This window comes from Varroa jacobsoni, unplaced genomic scaffold, assembly GCF_002532875.2.
Source record: "Varroa jacobsoni isolate VJ856 unplaced genomic scaffold, vjacob_1.0 scaffold_839, whole genome shotgun sequence".
NCBI classification, from domain to species: domain Eukaryota; kingdom Metazoa; phylum Arthropoda; class Arachnida; order Mesostigmata; family Varroidae; genus Varroa; species Varroa jacobsoni.
In genome coordinates this window covers 43940-61441 of record NW_019213741.1, presented here as the reverse complement: position 1 = coordinate 61441, position 17502 = coordinate 43940, and the positions used below count along the sequence as shown (strand labels likewise).

Here is a 17502-nt window from a genome sequence, read left to right as displayed (position 1 = left end):
TCTTTCACGTTCAATTTGCGTCATCCGTTCTGAAATTTCGCTTGCTGCTTTTTATTGAGCTATAGCTCCATATCCGTGGCCGTTTTATCTGTACCGTAAGGACCCGCTGGTCTACCTAGGCTAGGAGCCCAACTCCGATCTAAAGTCTCACAGAATACTGTTGAAGGCATTCTTGACGTTTAGGAATATTACCATGAATAAATTTTGAGTCCTCAGGGTCGAGCCATGTATGATTTTGGCTTTGATTACCATTGTATATATTTTCGCCAAAAACGTGCGGCTTTTGGGGAAATCGAACTGTCTAGAGAGTATAAAACCAAGCACCTTAGCGAACGGTCGCAGCAAATCTTCGATTATTACTTGGAAGCCTTTAGCCAGGAAGATTATCAGACTGATTGCGACGACTTTTCATCTCCCTTTGGGACGAATATCACTTTTGCCTTTCTACCCGTCTTACCTTGTGTTTATGGGTATCTTGCTGCTCGGATCCGCTGCTGTTCGTCTGGACTTAAATGCTGTTCGTGGGAAGTAGTAGTGCTGGGAAAATTATCAGTGCACAGTCTCTCTTTCCGGCATGCCTGGCTTGGAAATTCTCCTTATTTTTTTTAACTATCTTGTAAAGTTTTCTCCACAAGTCCTTCTCGAGTTCCTTAATTGTACGCTTAAGCTCCATCTTACGTTGCTGGTATGGCATGAGCAAACTTGCTGTGTTTCTGTGTCGCTCTCTTGATTGCTCTCCTGGACTGGCGGCATTTCCTGGGCGCTTTTGCGATCTGGAAACTCCAACAGCACTTGGACTGTGTTCGCCTCCTTCCCTTAGAGTGGTTGACCGGCCCGTTTACCAGTCTGCATACTCTGTCCAGAACCCGATGTAAATTCGCAATGCTGACAGAGATACCGTTTTCCCTGATTACTCAGCTTAAAGCATTTTCCAGTGCTTCTGTGCTCTAGAATCTGTATCAAATTCTGGATGGGACCGGAGACGGAGTATTCACTTAGCTGACTTTGGTTTTCCAGGTCGCCGATTACCCGTTATCCTGTAATCAGCTCTATTAGTTTTTCACTGTAGATGGTGAAATCTATGTGGGATAGTTGCCGCACCAATAGAACTTTAGCTTTCTCCTCTGTTCATCACGTACAGATTATGTGAAGCCATTTTCTCCGGTATTACTTCCCTTCATTGGTTCGTCCTGACGGGCCTTGTCCTTCGTCGCCGCATTAAAGTCTCTTATAAGAAGATCTTGTGTGGCTGCGACACGCTGTGGATAAAGCTGTCAAATTTCCTGGGTAAAATTTGTACTCCTCCAACGTGTCATTCGACGTGATATAGCAGAAATATACCCTCCCCACCTCTTCCCGTTCTACCCGGCGCTTTTGTTATTTGGGAAAAGTCTCTTCTAATGCAACCGCTCCTGTTGGTTTCTGCAACTCAGTTTCCCAACAATGTTGGTACATACGTACCTACCAAGTGTCGCAATATGCACCTACACTACAGATCTAGAGCTTTTTTGTAATGGCTAGACATGATTCTTCAATTAACGAACATACTATTATTTTACGGGAGTAAATACATAGGCTGACTCGACAATGGAGTCAGTATCTGCACAGAGTACAAAAATAAAAGATTTTAACTTTCAATTTAGTTTATTTTTCCGGTCCAGATGTTCTATGAATATCTAACCCTAAATAACATAGAAGTTTTGTATACACGTTTTTACACTCAACATTCTCGAACCATTGTCCATTCTAGGAAAACGATTTTTTGATAAAACAAAAATATCTCTGTTATCACGGATTCGCAGAATCTCGTCATACTGGTACGATTTGAGATTTGATCTATCATAAATAGATAACTTAACGAAATTAGAAAACTTCTCCCGGAAAGTAAATTTAGGTTGTGTTAAAGATCTCTTCAGAGAGGTTAAGAAACAGATAACCGTAGGGATTTCTACGAAACTCTCAATACTGTTTTATTTTTGGATCGCCTATCTTCACAATGCCAATTCACGAAGATCTCTATTCAAACAAAGTAAGAAAAGTGTCTGACAATATCTGACACTTGGCCAGCACAAGACAAAATTCTGTTCACCAATAATGTCTCTTATTATTCGTTGTTACTTCTGTCGTGACAGACAACTACTGAATATTATTAGAATGGCTTTATCGTATCTCAAGCTTCGGGGTTTGCAGTCATTACTATTTTGCACGCTTTTCACGCGGTCACAGTATTGTTCTTTCTGAACGTGCAATGACCAATATAGCTGATCTATAATGTAACTCTTTTAAAAAAGACAGGCCTTGAGTACCTTTGTGCTCATTTATTTATTATTTATTACTCATTAAAGCATAACTCTTAATGAAAAAACATTTTCTCGTAATTTCTTTATCAAGTATCATAGTGAAACACATCTATCTAGCGGTGTAATAATGCCAGTGATTGTAGTATCATATTGCCATTTGCATTAATAATGAATAAAGGCAGACAATGAGTCTCAGTCGTTCACAATCAGTCAGGCCTTAACTACGTGAAGGGAAACAAAACCTTAAATTCTTCATGCATACCACTGTAAATATGGCAGTGACAAAATTCATTTACGAAAGATCCATAGCGTTGGTCGATCGGGTCAATAAATGCCACAATAATCTATATTAACACCTTCATAATATTTACTTACCCGTACTAGGCCGTAAAATTGTCGACTAAAATTTTCGCCGTCTGTTTTGCCAGAACCTTCCTGTAGAGACTCTAATAGAAACCCTGTATACAATTACGTTTAATTCTTAATCTTCAATCGAGATGCGAAATCTTCACATTTCACTAGTTTTCCAATTTTTTTTTTAAAGAAAAGGGGATTTCCGACACTATATTTTACCTAAGTATCCCATCGTCTTTTCCTCATTATTCACACGTGTCTTCATCAAGCAAACCAAAGCAACAAAAACAGTCAAAAATCAAAAAAATATGAAACACACGTCTCCATAATATACGTCGGTCAGTCACAGATCTCTCTGCCGCTCCCGCGCTCTCTCTACACTGTATAGGCCCAATTCTTAAGCACTATTGGTTACGTCTGCCTATTAAAACTACTACTAAATCAAGTGGTATGCACGACTCAATATGGTTTATAATATGTATTGTCATTCCCCTACAATGTACTCTCTCAGAATATATGGCTGTTAAGAGACAAGGAAAACTTGATCTAGTTACTCCTGCCTCTTCCTTTCCAGACTTATATATATATATATATATCCAAATTTACAACATTTACTTCAATTACTAATAATTGTAAAAGTAATTTTAATACTCCCATTTCCGTAACTATACATAGTTATCGTCATCTCAATGAAACAATTCATAAATATTCATGAAATAAAGCCGATAAAAACGTTCGATTTAGAATTCTGTCAGCAAGCATGATTGCGTAAAGTGGATATAACTACTATTGTTATGCCTATAACAAAAATACTTGTGCAACTATTATGAGGCTTCGAATTTACACGATCACATCTTATCCTTTATGGCACCCATTGGCCATGCCATATGTTTTGCGTCCATTAGGCATAAGGATGTATAGATGCAAGATATTTTTTGTGTAAAGCATTGTTTGGACTGTGTGTATCATTATCAGAAAAATTTGCGTCAAATTCAGTCCGTAACAGCCTACTTTCCATGATTTTACTTAATGTCTCTTTATCCGATCATGTTAGTGAGTGTTCATTTTCAGCCACCTACTTGAATTTCTGAAAAATTTAAGTTAGTATAGCTGCTATTGTCCTCAGCCAATATTGCGTATGTGCACATTATCAGAAATTCAATACGTCCCTGCGGTGAAGAAAAGCGGAATGTTTCCCTACTAGCCGTTACTGAACTTCCGAACCGGTAGCTTTCATTTCCTGGGCATCGTTACATCTTGCACCTAAGCACTAAATTACATTCAGATAAATGCCTTCTTCGCATTATTATGACGGCAACGGCTTGAGGCATATAGTTGAGTTAAACTGTTCATTAGTTCGCCGCTTCCGCGCTTTTTCCAATTATGAAGCACATACACAACCTAGTAAATCAACTTCGAATGGAAGATCGTGGGACGTATTGGCTAGCAGAGAATTCTACTCAGCTCGTACTCTTATGGATCCACATGCGGTTAGGTCATTAAAAGCTTGGCAGGAGAAGCTGCAGACCGGCGTTCCTGAGTCTACCTTCTTTTTTTTTTCGATTGAAGATCTGTTGGAGACCGTACTTTATTCTTGTTGCAGAACTTTTAGAGTCCTTTATGATAGTAAACCGTCTGAACTTTTCCATCGGTTTCGCTCTTAATCTTTTTTTGAAGTTCAGGCTCCAGGGAGCTCACTGCTACTGAAGCTTTCTGGGGGAACAAAGCACAGCACATGGGGGTTGCAAATAGAAGACAAAGACCTGCCAAACTCACAGACATCGGTGCATTGGCCCATGGATATCGTGCAAAGAATCCTGCAAGTTTAAACATGCGCATTAGTGACTATAATTCACGGATAAAATTTCGATGGGAATTTTGGATAGGTAATTGTATTAAGAAGCTGTATTAGTTTTAAATTAGTTTTAAAACCGGAGTACCGTAGAAAAATGCTGATACAATCGTCGCGATCATAATTCGAGTGACTGCTTTTTTGGTGAATCTAACAAAAACACGGATTCGAGAATCTAACAATATCTGGATACGCTATGAACTGTACATCGTACACGAAATTACGATCGCCTATTTGATGTTGAGCACACTACGGGAATGACAAAATTATTAGATGAACAGTGCAGATATTCTCACCTTTTTTTTCAAGGGCATTCATAAAGATCGGAGGAATCATCATTCCGGGTGAGGCCATACCAATTCTAGAAAGGACTACCATTGAAATGGCATACTTGGCTACTGTAGGGGACTGGCCAAACTCCTTGTCATCCTCCGACATCACAGTAATCCCCTATGGAATCATAGTAAGCAATAACATGTACATAATAGTGTAATACAGTTACTTGCTGAATTACTGTGCCCGGCTATGAGAAACAATAAATATACATTCACTTCGTGTATTACATCAAGTTATCGAGGCTATGCACATAGAGCTTAATTATAGTAATCAAATCTCCAAAGATAATAGTAGTTAGGGTCATATCATGTAATAGCATGTAATTTAGCTGAATATCTTATTCACTGTAAAGCTACCATCGTACCCAAGCAAGTATAACAAATGTAAAACAACATTAACCTTGTTATACATTTGGAAACAGCTTAAAATTCTGCTGTTTATATTGATCACTCAAAAGAATACCTCTTGAAGCTCTCTCATTCTCATCATTGGGATGTTAACGCAGTTGGCGGCCGCAACAGCGGCAAATGGCACAAAACGTCCCACTATCGGGGGCATGCGTCGTGTAAGAGAGTTGAGGCTAAGAGCAGTAGCCAGAGCACCCGATGTAGCCAGCACGTATGAAAACGCTAGTTGAGATTGAGGAATCGGATCTTTTCCCGATCTGGAACCCGTATCACAAAGCAAAAGCAGAACGGCTAAGAAAATTAAATTAATGAGAACAACATTGAATGTACTACTTAGTGGGGTATGACAAAATACTTTTTGTGATAATAACTGGTAATCAAAACACAATCATTTGAAAGAGGAGGATATTGTGTATCCAGAACTGTCAGTAGCTATCGTAATATGGATGTAATTTGAAAATGATTGAAAGATACTAAGCATTTTATATTTATACACCTATAAAAACAGATACCATTTTTTAGAATAACTGGCCTGCATCGTATAAGTATTCAGCCTACGGCTATTCATAACAAAAGCCCTATGTTTTAATTAGCAATTAAATAGCATTTAATAACGAATGGTAAAATTAGAAATATTAATACTAACTGATTTCCAGTGCGTGACACCAGGTTTCTGCCTAATTAAATAACCTACTAACATATGCTAACTATTACCACGACCATCATCGCATCAAATTCTGCCTGATGCACTAAATTATTAAAAAAAAAAAAGATAAGTACTTATTGATTTCAAACGTATAGTATGGTACACCTGTTTGAGTAGTTGACAACGGCATTAAAGCTCTGGTTCACCCATTGCCAGAAAACGACCTGAGGAGTAGTCTTATAGAACGCCATCATACAGCCAGTGATCATCATGTTCATAGGAACTTGGGCAGACATCCGCCCGACCAAAACTACCTGGAAGAACATGGAAATTTCATAAGAGGAGTGCAGCAAATTCAGGTGTATAAGTTGTGGTTTGTAAAACAATTGCATGCAAAAATATATCTCTTTCTTATTTCCAAACCAATACTAACGATCAAGATAGCAGTCCATTTGACTTAATGTCGAACAGTGTCAACAAGGACGTATTCGATCCATGACTTTCATGTTTGTACATTGATATATTCACAGGATGTCCCATCTCTCAATAAAAATTTATTGCAAAGGACGGAGAATGCCGCCCCCTGGATAGAACTTAGACTCTTCAAGGCTGGTTTGTTTCCATAATGAGGTGGGTCACAACGGACCGCATTCGTAGAGGAGTTCCATAGTTGTTATACAAACGACAATGTAGCGAAACATTCACTTTATGAGTTGTTATTATAAGCTTAAATATTTCGCCGACACTTAAACCATATAGGCTGAACAGACAAGTGAATTCATAACGAAACATTGCTTCGAAATATCCCCGTATTTTGTCGTTACCTTTTCACCTGTTTCAGGATGATACGCGCTGTCATAGATATGCTTGCATTTCCACAGCTCCTCAAGCGTGAGGCCTTCCATTTTTTCACCACTTCTGCAAATTGGACAAAGTACACTTTGAGCCTTGAACTAACATGCACATGAACGTTTCTTTGTACTCACATTTGGCAAAGTATAGATCAGCATCGATATAGGATTCTGTATTTTTAAACCGAATTTTTGAAATATGTGTAGAATTAGCTTCTGCGATGAAAAAATGGCTTAGTGACCAAAAAAAAAAATCTATTTTCACGTTTTTACCCGGAAATTATATATATAGGGTACGGCTTCTAAACTGAGAATTCTCCTTATGCTTCACTTATAAAACGTATTTGAATAAGAACATATTTCGATAATTTTTTTCGAATGTGTTAGAAATGTCGTTCTTGGTAGTCATGTTTACTTAAGATAAGCACCATTTACCACAATTATGGCTCCAATTAGGGACCTAAACCACTCACACAAGATATTTTTTTTAATCCGCAAATAGCTTTTTAATAGTAACCGTGTCTTAAGCGGTATTGCTAAAAACTCCTAAAAAGTGTCGTTCAAATACGCTACATACAAAAAATATAAGCGGGATTAAATTTTAGGCTGATTTCAGGCTAAAAGCCTCAAAAATTGAAATGCTGAAAACGGCTGAAAATCCTTGGAAAGACTAATTGTTGGAATTTCTCTGGACGACCGGAGCAACAATTAGTCATTTCCACTGTAAAACAATGATTGATTTCTGTATCAAATATGCCGCTGCATCAAAAGTGGCTTTCTGAGCCACTTCGGTTAACTTTGAGCCCTTTAAATCTAAAATTTATTGAAGATCTTTCTGTTTGCTTGATGAAATTCTTCCTCAAATTTTTCAAACACCGCATGAAAACGGGCAATAATCATCGATTTCGAGCAAAAAAAGCAGTCTTTAATCTTGGTAAGTGTTCTTCCAGGGTGAAGAGATTGGATACAAGCTTAACCTCGCTTAAATGCTGAAAGCTATGCACTATTTTTCGGCCTGATAAACTCGTTGCTTTGTTTTAGAGAAAAGTGGCATTCTTCTAGAGCTTAAAATAGCAGATATATGCAGGCTTGTTACAACAATTTGTCCTGATTCAGGTGCCGTACCCCATATATATCTACGTATATATACAATTTACGTAATATTTATGTTAAACTGTAAATAAGATTGATGGAATAATATGAGATAAGCAAACCTGTATCGAGTGACAACGTCTTTGCTGTGCTCAAGTTCTTTATTTGAACACAACAGATTCAGTGGGTTAGTGACAGTGAAAAAATGCTGGGCACGACCCCAGTATGTAGACTGGTCCCATCTTGGCTCGTCGATATTCACGCGCTTGTCCCCCAGCGCTTGCTGCTCTAACGGCATTTTTATAGCTTTTGTGGCCACAACTAAAACTACAAACCCACAAAATCCGGCCCTGCGAATAAGATTCAAAAATCGTGTTTGGTTACAACATAAAACAAAAAAATTGACTAGTATATCCATCCAGCATTTCGTCTAGCATTACCAGCGAGATCAAATACTGCTTACTAATAATTGTTATTCTCAAGCAATTATGTTTTAGCATAAAATAAAGATAGCAAAAGAATATACCGAAGCGCAATTACGACTATGCAATGACATAAAAAAATAATATTTTCTTACCCTAGCAGCATTTATTCAACACCGTAGTGTCTGCTGTTCTAAAACTTAAATAATTTACGCTCAGTTCAGTGCTAAAACTAAACTATGTAGTTGCACTATAACTTCGAAATATCTAAAATTAGATTGAAACTACATATAACCATAAAAGCCTTTCTATAGTCACTAGCTTGTGTAAAGGTATCATCTCATTGTGTCTGCCATGGCACGTATCGGCATCATCTTCATACATATTCAGTTATATCCACGAACCTATACGCAATCTCCCGAGCGAATACGATAAATAAGTGTGCCTATATGGCCAATATATTTATTCTGTGGTATCTTCTTTTAGCACATAAATACAGTAAATGTGGATTGACATGTAAACTGCCTCAGTTCCTAGTTTAGTACACAATATCCATAATATATAATAAATACATAGATAATCCATAATGAATAAAATAAAACACACATCACACAGTTCCATTGACTCATATAAATGTGCTATTTAGGGTTTTTAGGTTGAGGCTAGCCGGTTCCTCCCACTCCCCCGATATCTTTGTTTTAACTCAAAATAATTCACTTTCTCACATATATTCACAAGGAAGATTTCGAAACAGCAGGTTTCAACATAATAATTTATTATTGGCAGCATTGTGCTTCGCTTTTTCGTGTGTTATCATTCAAAAACATCTTGCCGTTGCAATCGTAGGCTCTTTATCGACGAAACGTGGGGTTGGTTTCTTGTAAAGTACTATTAAAATCATTAGAAATAAAATGGTTTGGTGTATATGGTGTTTTCTCCACATTTGGTATCCTGGTAGTAAAATAGTTAATGCTCTATTTATCATATCTTTTAAACACAATGTTTCTTATTTTTTTTATGAATGAATCTAATATAGTGGTTGATAGTAAACAACGTTTCGTTACAGCTCGCCATGAACATATACTATTTTTGTAATAAACATCAACCCTGGCACCATTACTTTTTCAATTTGAATGAATTCGAGAAAGATACTTCGAGTCCCTATTGGTGCACGTATTCCTATTTGGAACACTACTAATACAAGCCTCACAAGATATTTGCTCTGCTACTATAAAATTTATTATGCGATATCATAGTAAGTGCATTTTAGTTCTGGTACACTATAAGAAGTGAATCAAAGGTACGACAAGAACGAATGAACACAAATTAACGTCGACCACCCGTGTAGAGCTCAACCTATGTTATTGCTAGCTCTTCAGACCGTTGGTTACGATTACGAGACTGTTGCAATAGACGATGATGTCGCGCTCCGCGACTCTAGAAACGCGTATCGATAACTTGTTTTTACCTAAACTCAAAGACTTAGCATAGGTAGCTGCAGCTAGCCAAGTACTACAGCATATCAGATAGTTGACCGGAAGAGATCAAGAGACAGCCGATATAATTAGATTACCAGGAAAAGATTTACCCATTACTATCAACTATAGCACTATAACAGCGAAAAGAAGAATATGGCGTATAAAGTGGACTACACAATGTTTAAGTTTCGCAAAGAAATAAGTTCGTAAATGTATCTGATCACACGACGAGTAACTAGAACCCTCATAATTTTTTTTAGGAGAAAACTTTAGCAAGAAATTCAAGAAGAATTCACATCCAGAGCTCGCTGTCAGTTGGACAGCGAGCTTTGGATGTGAATTCTTAGATCTTACATGCGGCAAAGAAATATGACATTCACGTTAGCATAATACATACAGCCAAAATGTCAGTTTATATATACGCGCGTGCGACGATGTTTAGAAAAATAACAACACATTTGTAAAGGAATACTTTCACGCACGATGACAAAGACACGCGCGTAATAACGCGTGTTCTGAATACACTCCATAATGACCAATTCGCTTTGAAGTTTACTAGACGTTAACTTTAGTTATGTGGATTGAAAGAGGTCCCATCGTGAATGGAGAAGGTAAGATATGCTGCCTTTTTTTTTATTTCAAAGTTGCAAATAGCGTTAGATTTTACGTGACACTGTCAGACGAAGCGTCAGTTCAAACTAATAGCAGAGCTTTCCTCTCGTCGTTTCTAGGTCGTCATCTTTTGCATGTCTAATTGGAAAGTTGAAGCCCTGCACACATATCAGCTTCTATAAACTATCCTTATAGATGATGCAAGAACTATGTCAGGCCAACCGCCATTTACGAAGGACACATAATAAAATATAGCTCACAACTGTACACACAGGCAATAATAACAATAATAAAAGGCACACAGAGCAAACGGAACAGTGAGCTAACCTACAGGTAGGTCCTAAACACTTGGAAATATCTGCTCGCATTTCATGCTATTAATGTTCTATAGGCTACGCTTTTTAGTGTACGCTCTATAGCCTTTATATTTGTCTTTTTTTCAAGCGATTGGCTCTCGCTTGTCCGATTTCTCGGCAACAAGACGACTAAAGGCGCCAATAACACCACTTACCGCTCCTTATGGCCGTTTCGTCGGGTGTGGAACTTGATAGGCGTATACTGAGAATCGGAGAGAAAGGCTGGATTGTCGATTGATATGAATAAAAAATGTATTTTCTTTTTCATGATCCCTTGTTACAATACATACGTAGCATTGGCGCGGATATAAGTCTTCTGTGCCCGAAAGACCCAATTGCTAGAGAACAGTTGAATACATGTGACACTTATGTGGCACATACATAGCTAAGCTGTAAAGGTACAAAAGTTAAAGAAATATTCTAGTAACTCTATTTCGGCAAAAACCTACAAGGATTAATTGAATCCGACATGACAACTTATGTCCTGCCACCAACAGCAATAAATCATAGAATCCGTACAGGTCTGAGACTATAAAACTATTTTAAGAAATAGCTCTAGAATGCGCCCCGATTAATAAGGGAAATCTAAACCAATGCCTGTTGCTCAGCGGTATCATAACCGAGCAATGTATATGCTGATAATCGCGAAGCCAAGGTTACAACTGCCACTACCTAGTGGAAGATCGCACCAAATGGTCACGTTAGATTTAGTCGATCATTTATGTCAGCGTGACAGCTTAGTGAGTAACGTATTGGCTGTTTAGTTTAGGGACATGTTGTGGTCTAGGTACGAACCCAGCCATAACAAGACTTCGTTCCGTGATAGGAGTCAGCCGTCTGATGGAGTACCCAACGGCGATACCCGACGTAAAACTCCAACTACACAGATTTAATAAATATCTGTTTTTATCATTGACTATTCGCACATGGGAAACCATGACACCTTATTTCACTATTCTAGTTCAACCAAGTAAACATCGCTCTTGCGCCAGTAAATGGTAAAAACTAATCGGTCTTAATATTTGTTGATTGCCTGAGACATGCTTGTCGTTGTATGTAGCCACAAATGAATGTGACTTTTGTACGTCATAATTATTTAACAAATATCAGGCAATAAGTAAAACTGTAAAGCTCGCTGATACATAAATTGTCGTGATTTTGAATTTTGTCTTGTTCACCGCAAAGGTAGCTTATAAATGCTAAGATTTTTGTCTCGTCGGATTTGTTCCTATTATCCATAACTTCATTATGATGTCTCCGGAGCTATGCGATAGCTTTTAACCATCTTTTAATGAACCAATATCCAAAACATTAGAGATAAATATTCATTAGTTTAAGGCATAAAACCACATAAAGATGCCATTACACTAAATGTAGCAATATTTGATCAAAAGTTTCACAATCAGGTATAATTAAGAGCTCAAAAAACGATGACATTTAAGTCACACTGCTATACTTGCCAAGATACCCAGCGTCCAGCAGAAGGAAGAAACCAGCTGTCACTAGCTAACCACAAAACTACAAGATATCAGGAAGCGCGCTCTCCGTCGTTAATTTCCACTTCCAATGGCCGCGCAGTCCTTCCTGTTGGAGGAAGCCTATGAGTCTACCAAAACCCTACGGGGGCACTCCATTCATATCTGGCTTGGTGACTGGGCTTATATGCGAGAGCGATTACTCCGCTGAGCAGGCATTTCGTGCGCAACTACAAATTTCTGCTCAAAATGAATTCAGTACCTTTCTTAAGCCTTTTCAAGTAAAACGAAAATCGAACGAAACACATGAATCGAACTTACCTTCACGTTATACACTGGTCGAGATGATCACAAAGGTCTACCCGACTAAATAGCTTAGCAATGGCACTCTTTTACTAAATGACAATGCGAAAGCGTCGACTAATGGGACAGACTTTTTTTTACTGCCCGCTTATACTGTTGAGAGAACGCTCGTTCAGCATTTAGCACCGATCAGTACGATCTTGTTCTTATCAAGATTAGAACCGCGCACAGGTTGCCAAGTCGCGTCATAGAAAGTTAGCGAGTTGAATAGAGAGGGTCAGATCCGACTGCAGACTTGCAACAAATATTTTTCTGATTGTCTACTGTTTTTAGCATCACAACCGTCCCTCCTGATGCCGTAGAGGTTGATGGGGTGCCTAAAGAAAAAATAACGGATTGCTTAGGCATGCAGCAAAGCTTCTATGGCAGGCGGCAAGCGTCAGCGAATGTTTAGATACCGTTTGCAGCTCAGCAGGTGATTCGTCAGCTCTGCTGTGTGTTACTGTTATATACACAGACGAGTAACGAGTGATACGCTGAAGTGACAGGTAAAAGGTTCGACCCAAACAAAAAAAAGATCATTCTTCGTCTGATTTTGGAATATTACCATTGATTTGTTAGAAGGGTTAGTGCAATGTGTTATGGTTGGCTAACAGATTCTATTTGAAATATATGTGGCCATACACGAAGACTGGGACATGACTGAAATGAAGCTAGGTCTCGCCGTGCAATTACGATGTAAGCATATGACTCAATATATACTGTTCAATTCAAAACAAAAATTCAATCTCTCATTTAACGATCGCCTATTTTAAGGGTATTTTTTTGTTTAAATAATAAAATGGTACCCTTTAGATGCAGTGAAAAAAATAGGACATCCCGATGAGTGAATTACAATTACCTATCGTGTGTCAAACAATAGTTTAGAGCGGCGATTCTGGTTAGAGATTAAGAGAAAATTTTAGATAATCATTAGCTTTTCGCTCATTATGTTTTAATCTGTATACTTGTGGTTCAATGATTTATGTGTCGAATATTGTGAAGTAAATAACAGTAGAGCGTATCGGTTTTTTTTTTCTTTATTATAGAGTTATCATACAGTACCCCTTTATATAAACACCAAATAAAACTATCGTATTAATTAAACTATAGTATTTTTATGCCTTATTATTATTATCACAGCCAAGTCGCTTGTTTGTCCTTTTTTCGTGAATAAAGTTTAAAAAATGACTATTCATGTTGACAACTACGAATCGCAGTCCTCGTATACATTTAGTTATTAAAGATCTTATGTAAAAACGTGCCTTGTTTCATTCATTTCAACACTAACCGATGTATTACCTTTAATCATCGTCTATCATTACACTGCGTCGGCGTTCTTGAACAAAGGCACGAGTGGGATTTGCTTTGCATTTAGAGAACCAATCCCGTTCAGTGGACGTTTGAATTAAATGTTTTTAAAATCGCCAGATAGCACGGATCATGTGCTAAGTTAGAACAGCGCAAAATAGTGTTAGTTACTGACAGAGTAATCCTTTATTCAATAAACAGGTATCGTATTGTTACATCCATCCAGATACGGCTATTCATCGTAAAGGCGTTTGACCTAGAGGTGTAACAAAACATTAGTAAAATTTTGTTATTCTACAAAAACGATGGCAAGCCTTGAAGATAAACTTTTGGGTGAGAAATTAGATTACTACTGCAGTTCTTCCGAAGATGAAGCGGATGAAAGGGGGGTCAAACTCGTTAAAGACGAAGATCTGAAGGACAAATGCCCGCTAACCCACGGTCGCTGGGGGGCAGAGTCGACCAACACGGGACCAAAAGGTAGTTAGTTACTCAACACATTCACAAAGATTGTTGCCATTTTTACCTTGATTTTGTAAAACACACCTTTGACATAACTGTATTGGAACACACGTATTGCTGTTGGCTTTCTGTGCACGCAGCATAAGAAAGCATAATTGACTTCTTGCAGTGCTTATTGATATGAAATTTTGTTATTGAATCATGAACGAATTTCATTTTAAGAAGTTCCTCTAATTGTAATTACTGTTGATACGTCCAAAAATGTCTATATGTATGTATAATTTTTTAATAAATTTAAAAAGCCTAAAAATATACTGGTACGTAGAGGATTTCCATGTAAATTTCTCTAAGCGAACTTCTTGTCAACTTTGAGCTCTTTCTCTCCTCTTCTTCCCTCTCTCTCTCTCTCTCTACATATATATATACAAGTATACATACATTAATTTATTATACATATACACACACATGTGCTAGACCGTCTTCTTTAACAAGCGAATCTATAGATGAAGAATTTCACTGTTGTAATAAAGCGCAAAATAAGAAATAGTCCGGCTGAAACTTCCTCATGTACATTTTGATCTGTGACTCGTCAGGTGTACTAAAGGATTGGCAACGATATAAGCAACTAGAAAGTGAGCGTCGTGCTGAGGATGAAGCCGAACGAGTGGCGTTAATGAAGCGATTATCGTTAACTTGTGCTACCGAATCGGAAGAGAGACGAATGCGAGAAAAGGTAGCTGCGGAGGCCGAAAACCTTGAAGAGCTTGACGAGGTATGCCAACTTGACGCTCGTAGAGCGGATAACACGCATGTTAATAAGTTAAGTTCGTACTATTTTACTACGAAATTTAGCTTTAACAGATGTTGCTATTGCCTGACAAGATTGTTTGTGTACACAAACTGTTTCACCTTTGTACGGTTTACTCCTACTACTATACATTTCTGAAGTTATAGCGACGCCTGTTGCTTTTCATTATGTTGCAGATGATGTTAGAGTATATTTCACAGCGAATGCAGGAAATGGTATCTGCTGCGAGCCATGGTGATCGACCGAAGTTTGGCAAACTTCAGATTCTTCGGAGCAGTGAATTCTTCCTTGACGCTATCGATCATGAGCATAAGGAAACCACCGTTTTCGTACATATTTACGGGCCTGGCAGTAAAGGCTGCGATGCACTCAACGCCTGCCTGAATACTTTAGCTGAGGTAGGAAACCGATGGCACAACTATACTTTCTAATATAAACGGCCTTGATGTCTTCCAATATGAATGTTTGAACTAACCCATTGGGCCGATTACTAAATTCGTATCGAATTTTGATACATACACTCGTATATGATGAGAAAACTTTTACAGATTATAATTAATGTACCCCCTGTATTGTGTCAATTTAGGAGTATCCTCTGTATAAGTTCTGTGTGATGTCTACAGAGGCGGCTGGAATGACATCGTATTTCGAGAAGTATGGTGTGCCAGCCCTTGTTATCTATAGAGGTGGAAATCTCATCGGCAATTTTGTTCGTCTATCGGATGAGTTTGGTGACGACTTTGACTCTGTTGAAATCGAGTCATTTCTTGTTGACCACGGATATTTGCCGGATCCGTCTACTGTTCCAAAAATTGTCAGGGAAAATCGAGAGAATCGAAATATAAAAAATACAGACCACGAAAATGACGACGATGACTGAGTTACGCATATGATAACTAGATTTGACATCGATGTGATTTTGTTCGCATGTCTGTATAGATGCTACAGGTACGTAGAGCAAACTGAAGTACGAAACGAAAAAAAAAAAAAGGAAGTTACCGATTTTTTGTTTCGACTTCAGTCGAACATTAGCCAGAATAAATATCAAGCGTATTTATTTTTTTCTTTGATTAGGCCGTCGGCCGAATCCGCAACCGTGTATTCTACATGTTTCCAATTAAATTGAACCTTGCGATTTGTTAATATTATTTATTTTTCTTCTGAGCGTTAATTGAGTTTGTTTAATGAATGCTCTCAGCTAATTTTTCAATATATGATGTATATTTGAAGTAATAGATACTGTATGGAGCGTTGTGTGTGTATACAATTGCACGAAAATTGTACAAGCGTGAGTGGAAACGACTGAAGATCGAAAACTGGAGGCAGTTGTAATTGTAGATGTCATAATTCCCTGGAAGTACGCTTCAGCTACGAAGACTGAGTGTGTGCCAGAACGGCCGAGAAAAAATAAGCATTGTTACGCTCCGAAGAGAAATGAAAAATCCTGTTTGAGGCTTCTTCAGAGAAGTGCTTTGAGAAAATGCTTTGATTTTTTTATGTTATGTTATGTATTTTTAGGGATTAGCAGATAGCTGTATAGCACTACACCCTGTTCAGTTATTAGCGTGTGTAAAGGTATTCATTAAAATTACTTGCGCTGAATGAAAGATGTGCTGCTTTTGTGGTTGGAAGGAAGCCTATGAAATAAGCATTTTTAGAAACTCTCTTAATAGAAATTATTATTTCCAGGTTTGTTTATTTTACATTGAGTATGATTCAAAAGGTATCTGGTTCATCTATATGAATATTACCTGAAAGGATTTAAGTAATGCAGATAACTGATTGCAGTTTACGTAAATATTTCAGTAATGTATATATACATATACGCTAAAATAAAACATAAAGGTGAATGTATATTCACGCGCTATAGAGCGTCATAGAGCATATTTAAATAGTACGCCTCTTATTAGTTACTTCTAAGTTACTCCTGAAGTAATATATGTATGTACTTTTTTAATCATTATATATATACATTGACGTTGTACTCTTGCAGTCGATGCAAATATCTTTGTTTTTCTTTAAAAATGGAGACGATTTACTAATATAATATGGAGAACAATGAACTAGAGCAATTACGGTCGTTTAATCTAAACAAAGACTTCTCAATAACGTTTTTTGGTGCTTGTGATTAAAATTTCCGTTATATTATTCATTGTACATTATCAATAGAAAATTGGATAGTTTCGTATGACGATTGACCAAGTGTTACCGATAGACTACTCGCTATAAGGAGAAAGCTATGTATGACCGGTATCAGCCTGATTCTATTTCAAATCACATGCCTAAAACGTTTTACACGATAATCCGTTTTCGCCTTTCAAGATTGTCTCGGTGTTTTGGCTTTTTGGTCCGCTTTAAACACAAGTATGTCCTTTACTCTCGATATTTGGCTAGAGCG

At 37.7% G+C, this 17502-nt stretch overlaps 2 protein-coding genes across 7 annotated transcripts; one reads left to right on the top strand and one right to left on the bottom strand.

Annotated features, from left to right (window-relative positions):
- Positions 1-2303: 2303 nt before the first annotated feature.
- On the bottom strand, positions 2304-12668 carry Sfxn1-3 (Sideroflexin-1-3). 3 transcript variants are annotated; one of them, XM_022839934.2, is made up of 8 exons: positions 12503-12668; positions 10862-11096; positions 7961-8188; positions 6720-6813; positions 6061-6209; positions 5305-5506; positions 4803-4956; positions 2304-4471 (listed from the first exon to the last, which is right to left on the bottom strand). In XM_022839934.2, the coding sequence occupies exons 2-8, from the start codon at positions 10972-10974 to the stop codon at positions 4263-4265; spliced, it is 1149 nt and encodes a 382-aa protein (XP_022695669.1). In that variant the 5' UTR covers positions 10975-11096; positions 12503-12668; the 3' UTR covers positions 2304-4262. The 3 variants fall into 3 exon arrangements, with proteins under 3 accessions (XP_022695669.1, XP_022695671.1, XP_022695672.1); XM_022839936.2 differs by lacking the exon at positions 10862-11096; XM_022839937.2 differs by lacking the exons at positions 10862-11096; positions 12503-12668 and adding an exon at positions 12167-12465.
- A 278-nt stretch (positions 12669-12946) lies between these two features.
- Positions 12947-17107, top strand: LOC111264238 (phosducin-like protein 1). 4 transcript variants are annotated; one of them, XM_022839940.2, is made up of 6 exons: positions 12985-13032; positions 13175-13222; positions 14036-14314; positions 14890-15068; positions 15281-15502; positions 15691-17107. In XM_022839940.2, exons 3-6 carry the CDS (start codon positions 14140-14142, stop codon positions 15982-15984), a joined length of 870 nt encoding a protein of 289 aa, XP_022695675.1. In that variant the 5' UTR covers positions 12985-13032; positions 13175-13222; positions 14036-14139; the 3' UTR covers positions 15985-17107. The 4 variants fall into 4 exon arrangements, with proteins under 4 accessions (XP_022695676.1, XP_022695677.1, XP_022695674.1 ...); XM_022839941.2 differs by lacking the exon at positions 13175-13222 and having other exon boundaries at positions 12947-13032; XM_022839942.2 differs by lacking the exon at positions 13175-13222 and having other exon boundaries at positions 12967-13039.
- Positions 17108-17502: the final 395 nt, after the last annotated feature.

Bases quoted from the DNA above. Each gene is read 5' to 3' on its own strand.
- Sfxn1-3 (XM_022839934.2), bottom strand. From the start codon at position 10,974: ATGAAAAAGAAAATACATTTTTTATTCATATCAATCGACAATCCAGCC. The intron at 8,189-10,861 runs GTAAGTGGTGTT...TCTTATTCGCAG, and splicing joins CGAAACGGCCATAAGGAGCG to GGCCGGATTTTGTGGGTTTG. The intron at 6,814-7,960 runs GTTTGCTTATCT...TCCAATTTGCAG, and splicing joins GACGTTGTCACTCGATACAG to AAGTGGTGAAAAAATGGAAG.
- LOC111264238 (XM_022839941.2), top strand. From the start codon at position 14,140: ATGGCAAGCCTTGAAGATAAACTTTTGGGTGAGAAATTAGATTACTAC. The intron at 14,315-14,889 runs GTAGTTAGTTAC...GTGACTCGTCAG, and splicing joins GACCAACACGGGACCAAAAG to GTGTACTAAAGGATTGGCAA. The intron at 15,503-15,690 runs GTAGGAAACCGA...GTGTCAATTTAG, and splicing joins GCCTGAATACTTTAGCTGAG to GAGTATCCTCTGTATAAGTT.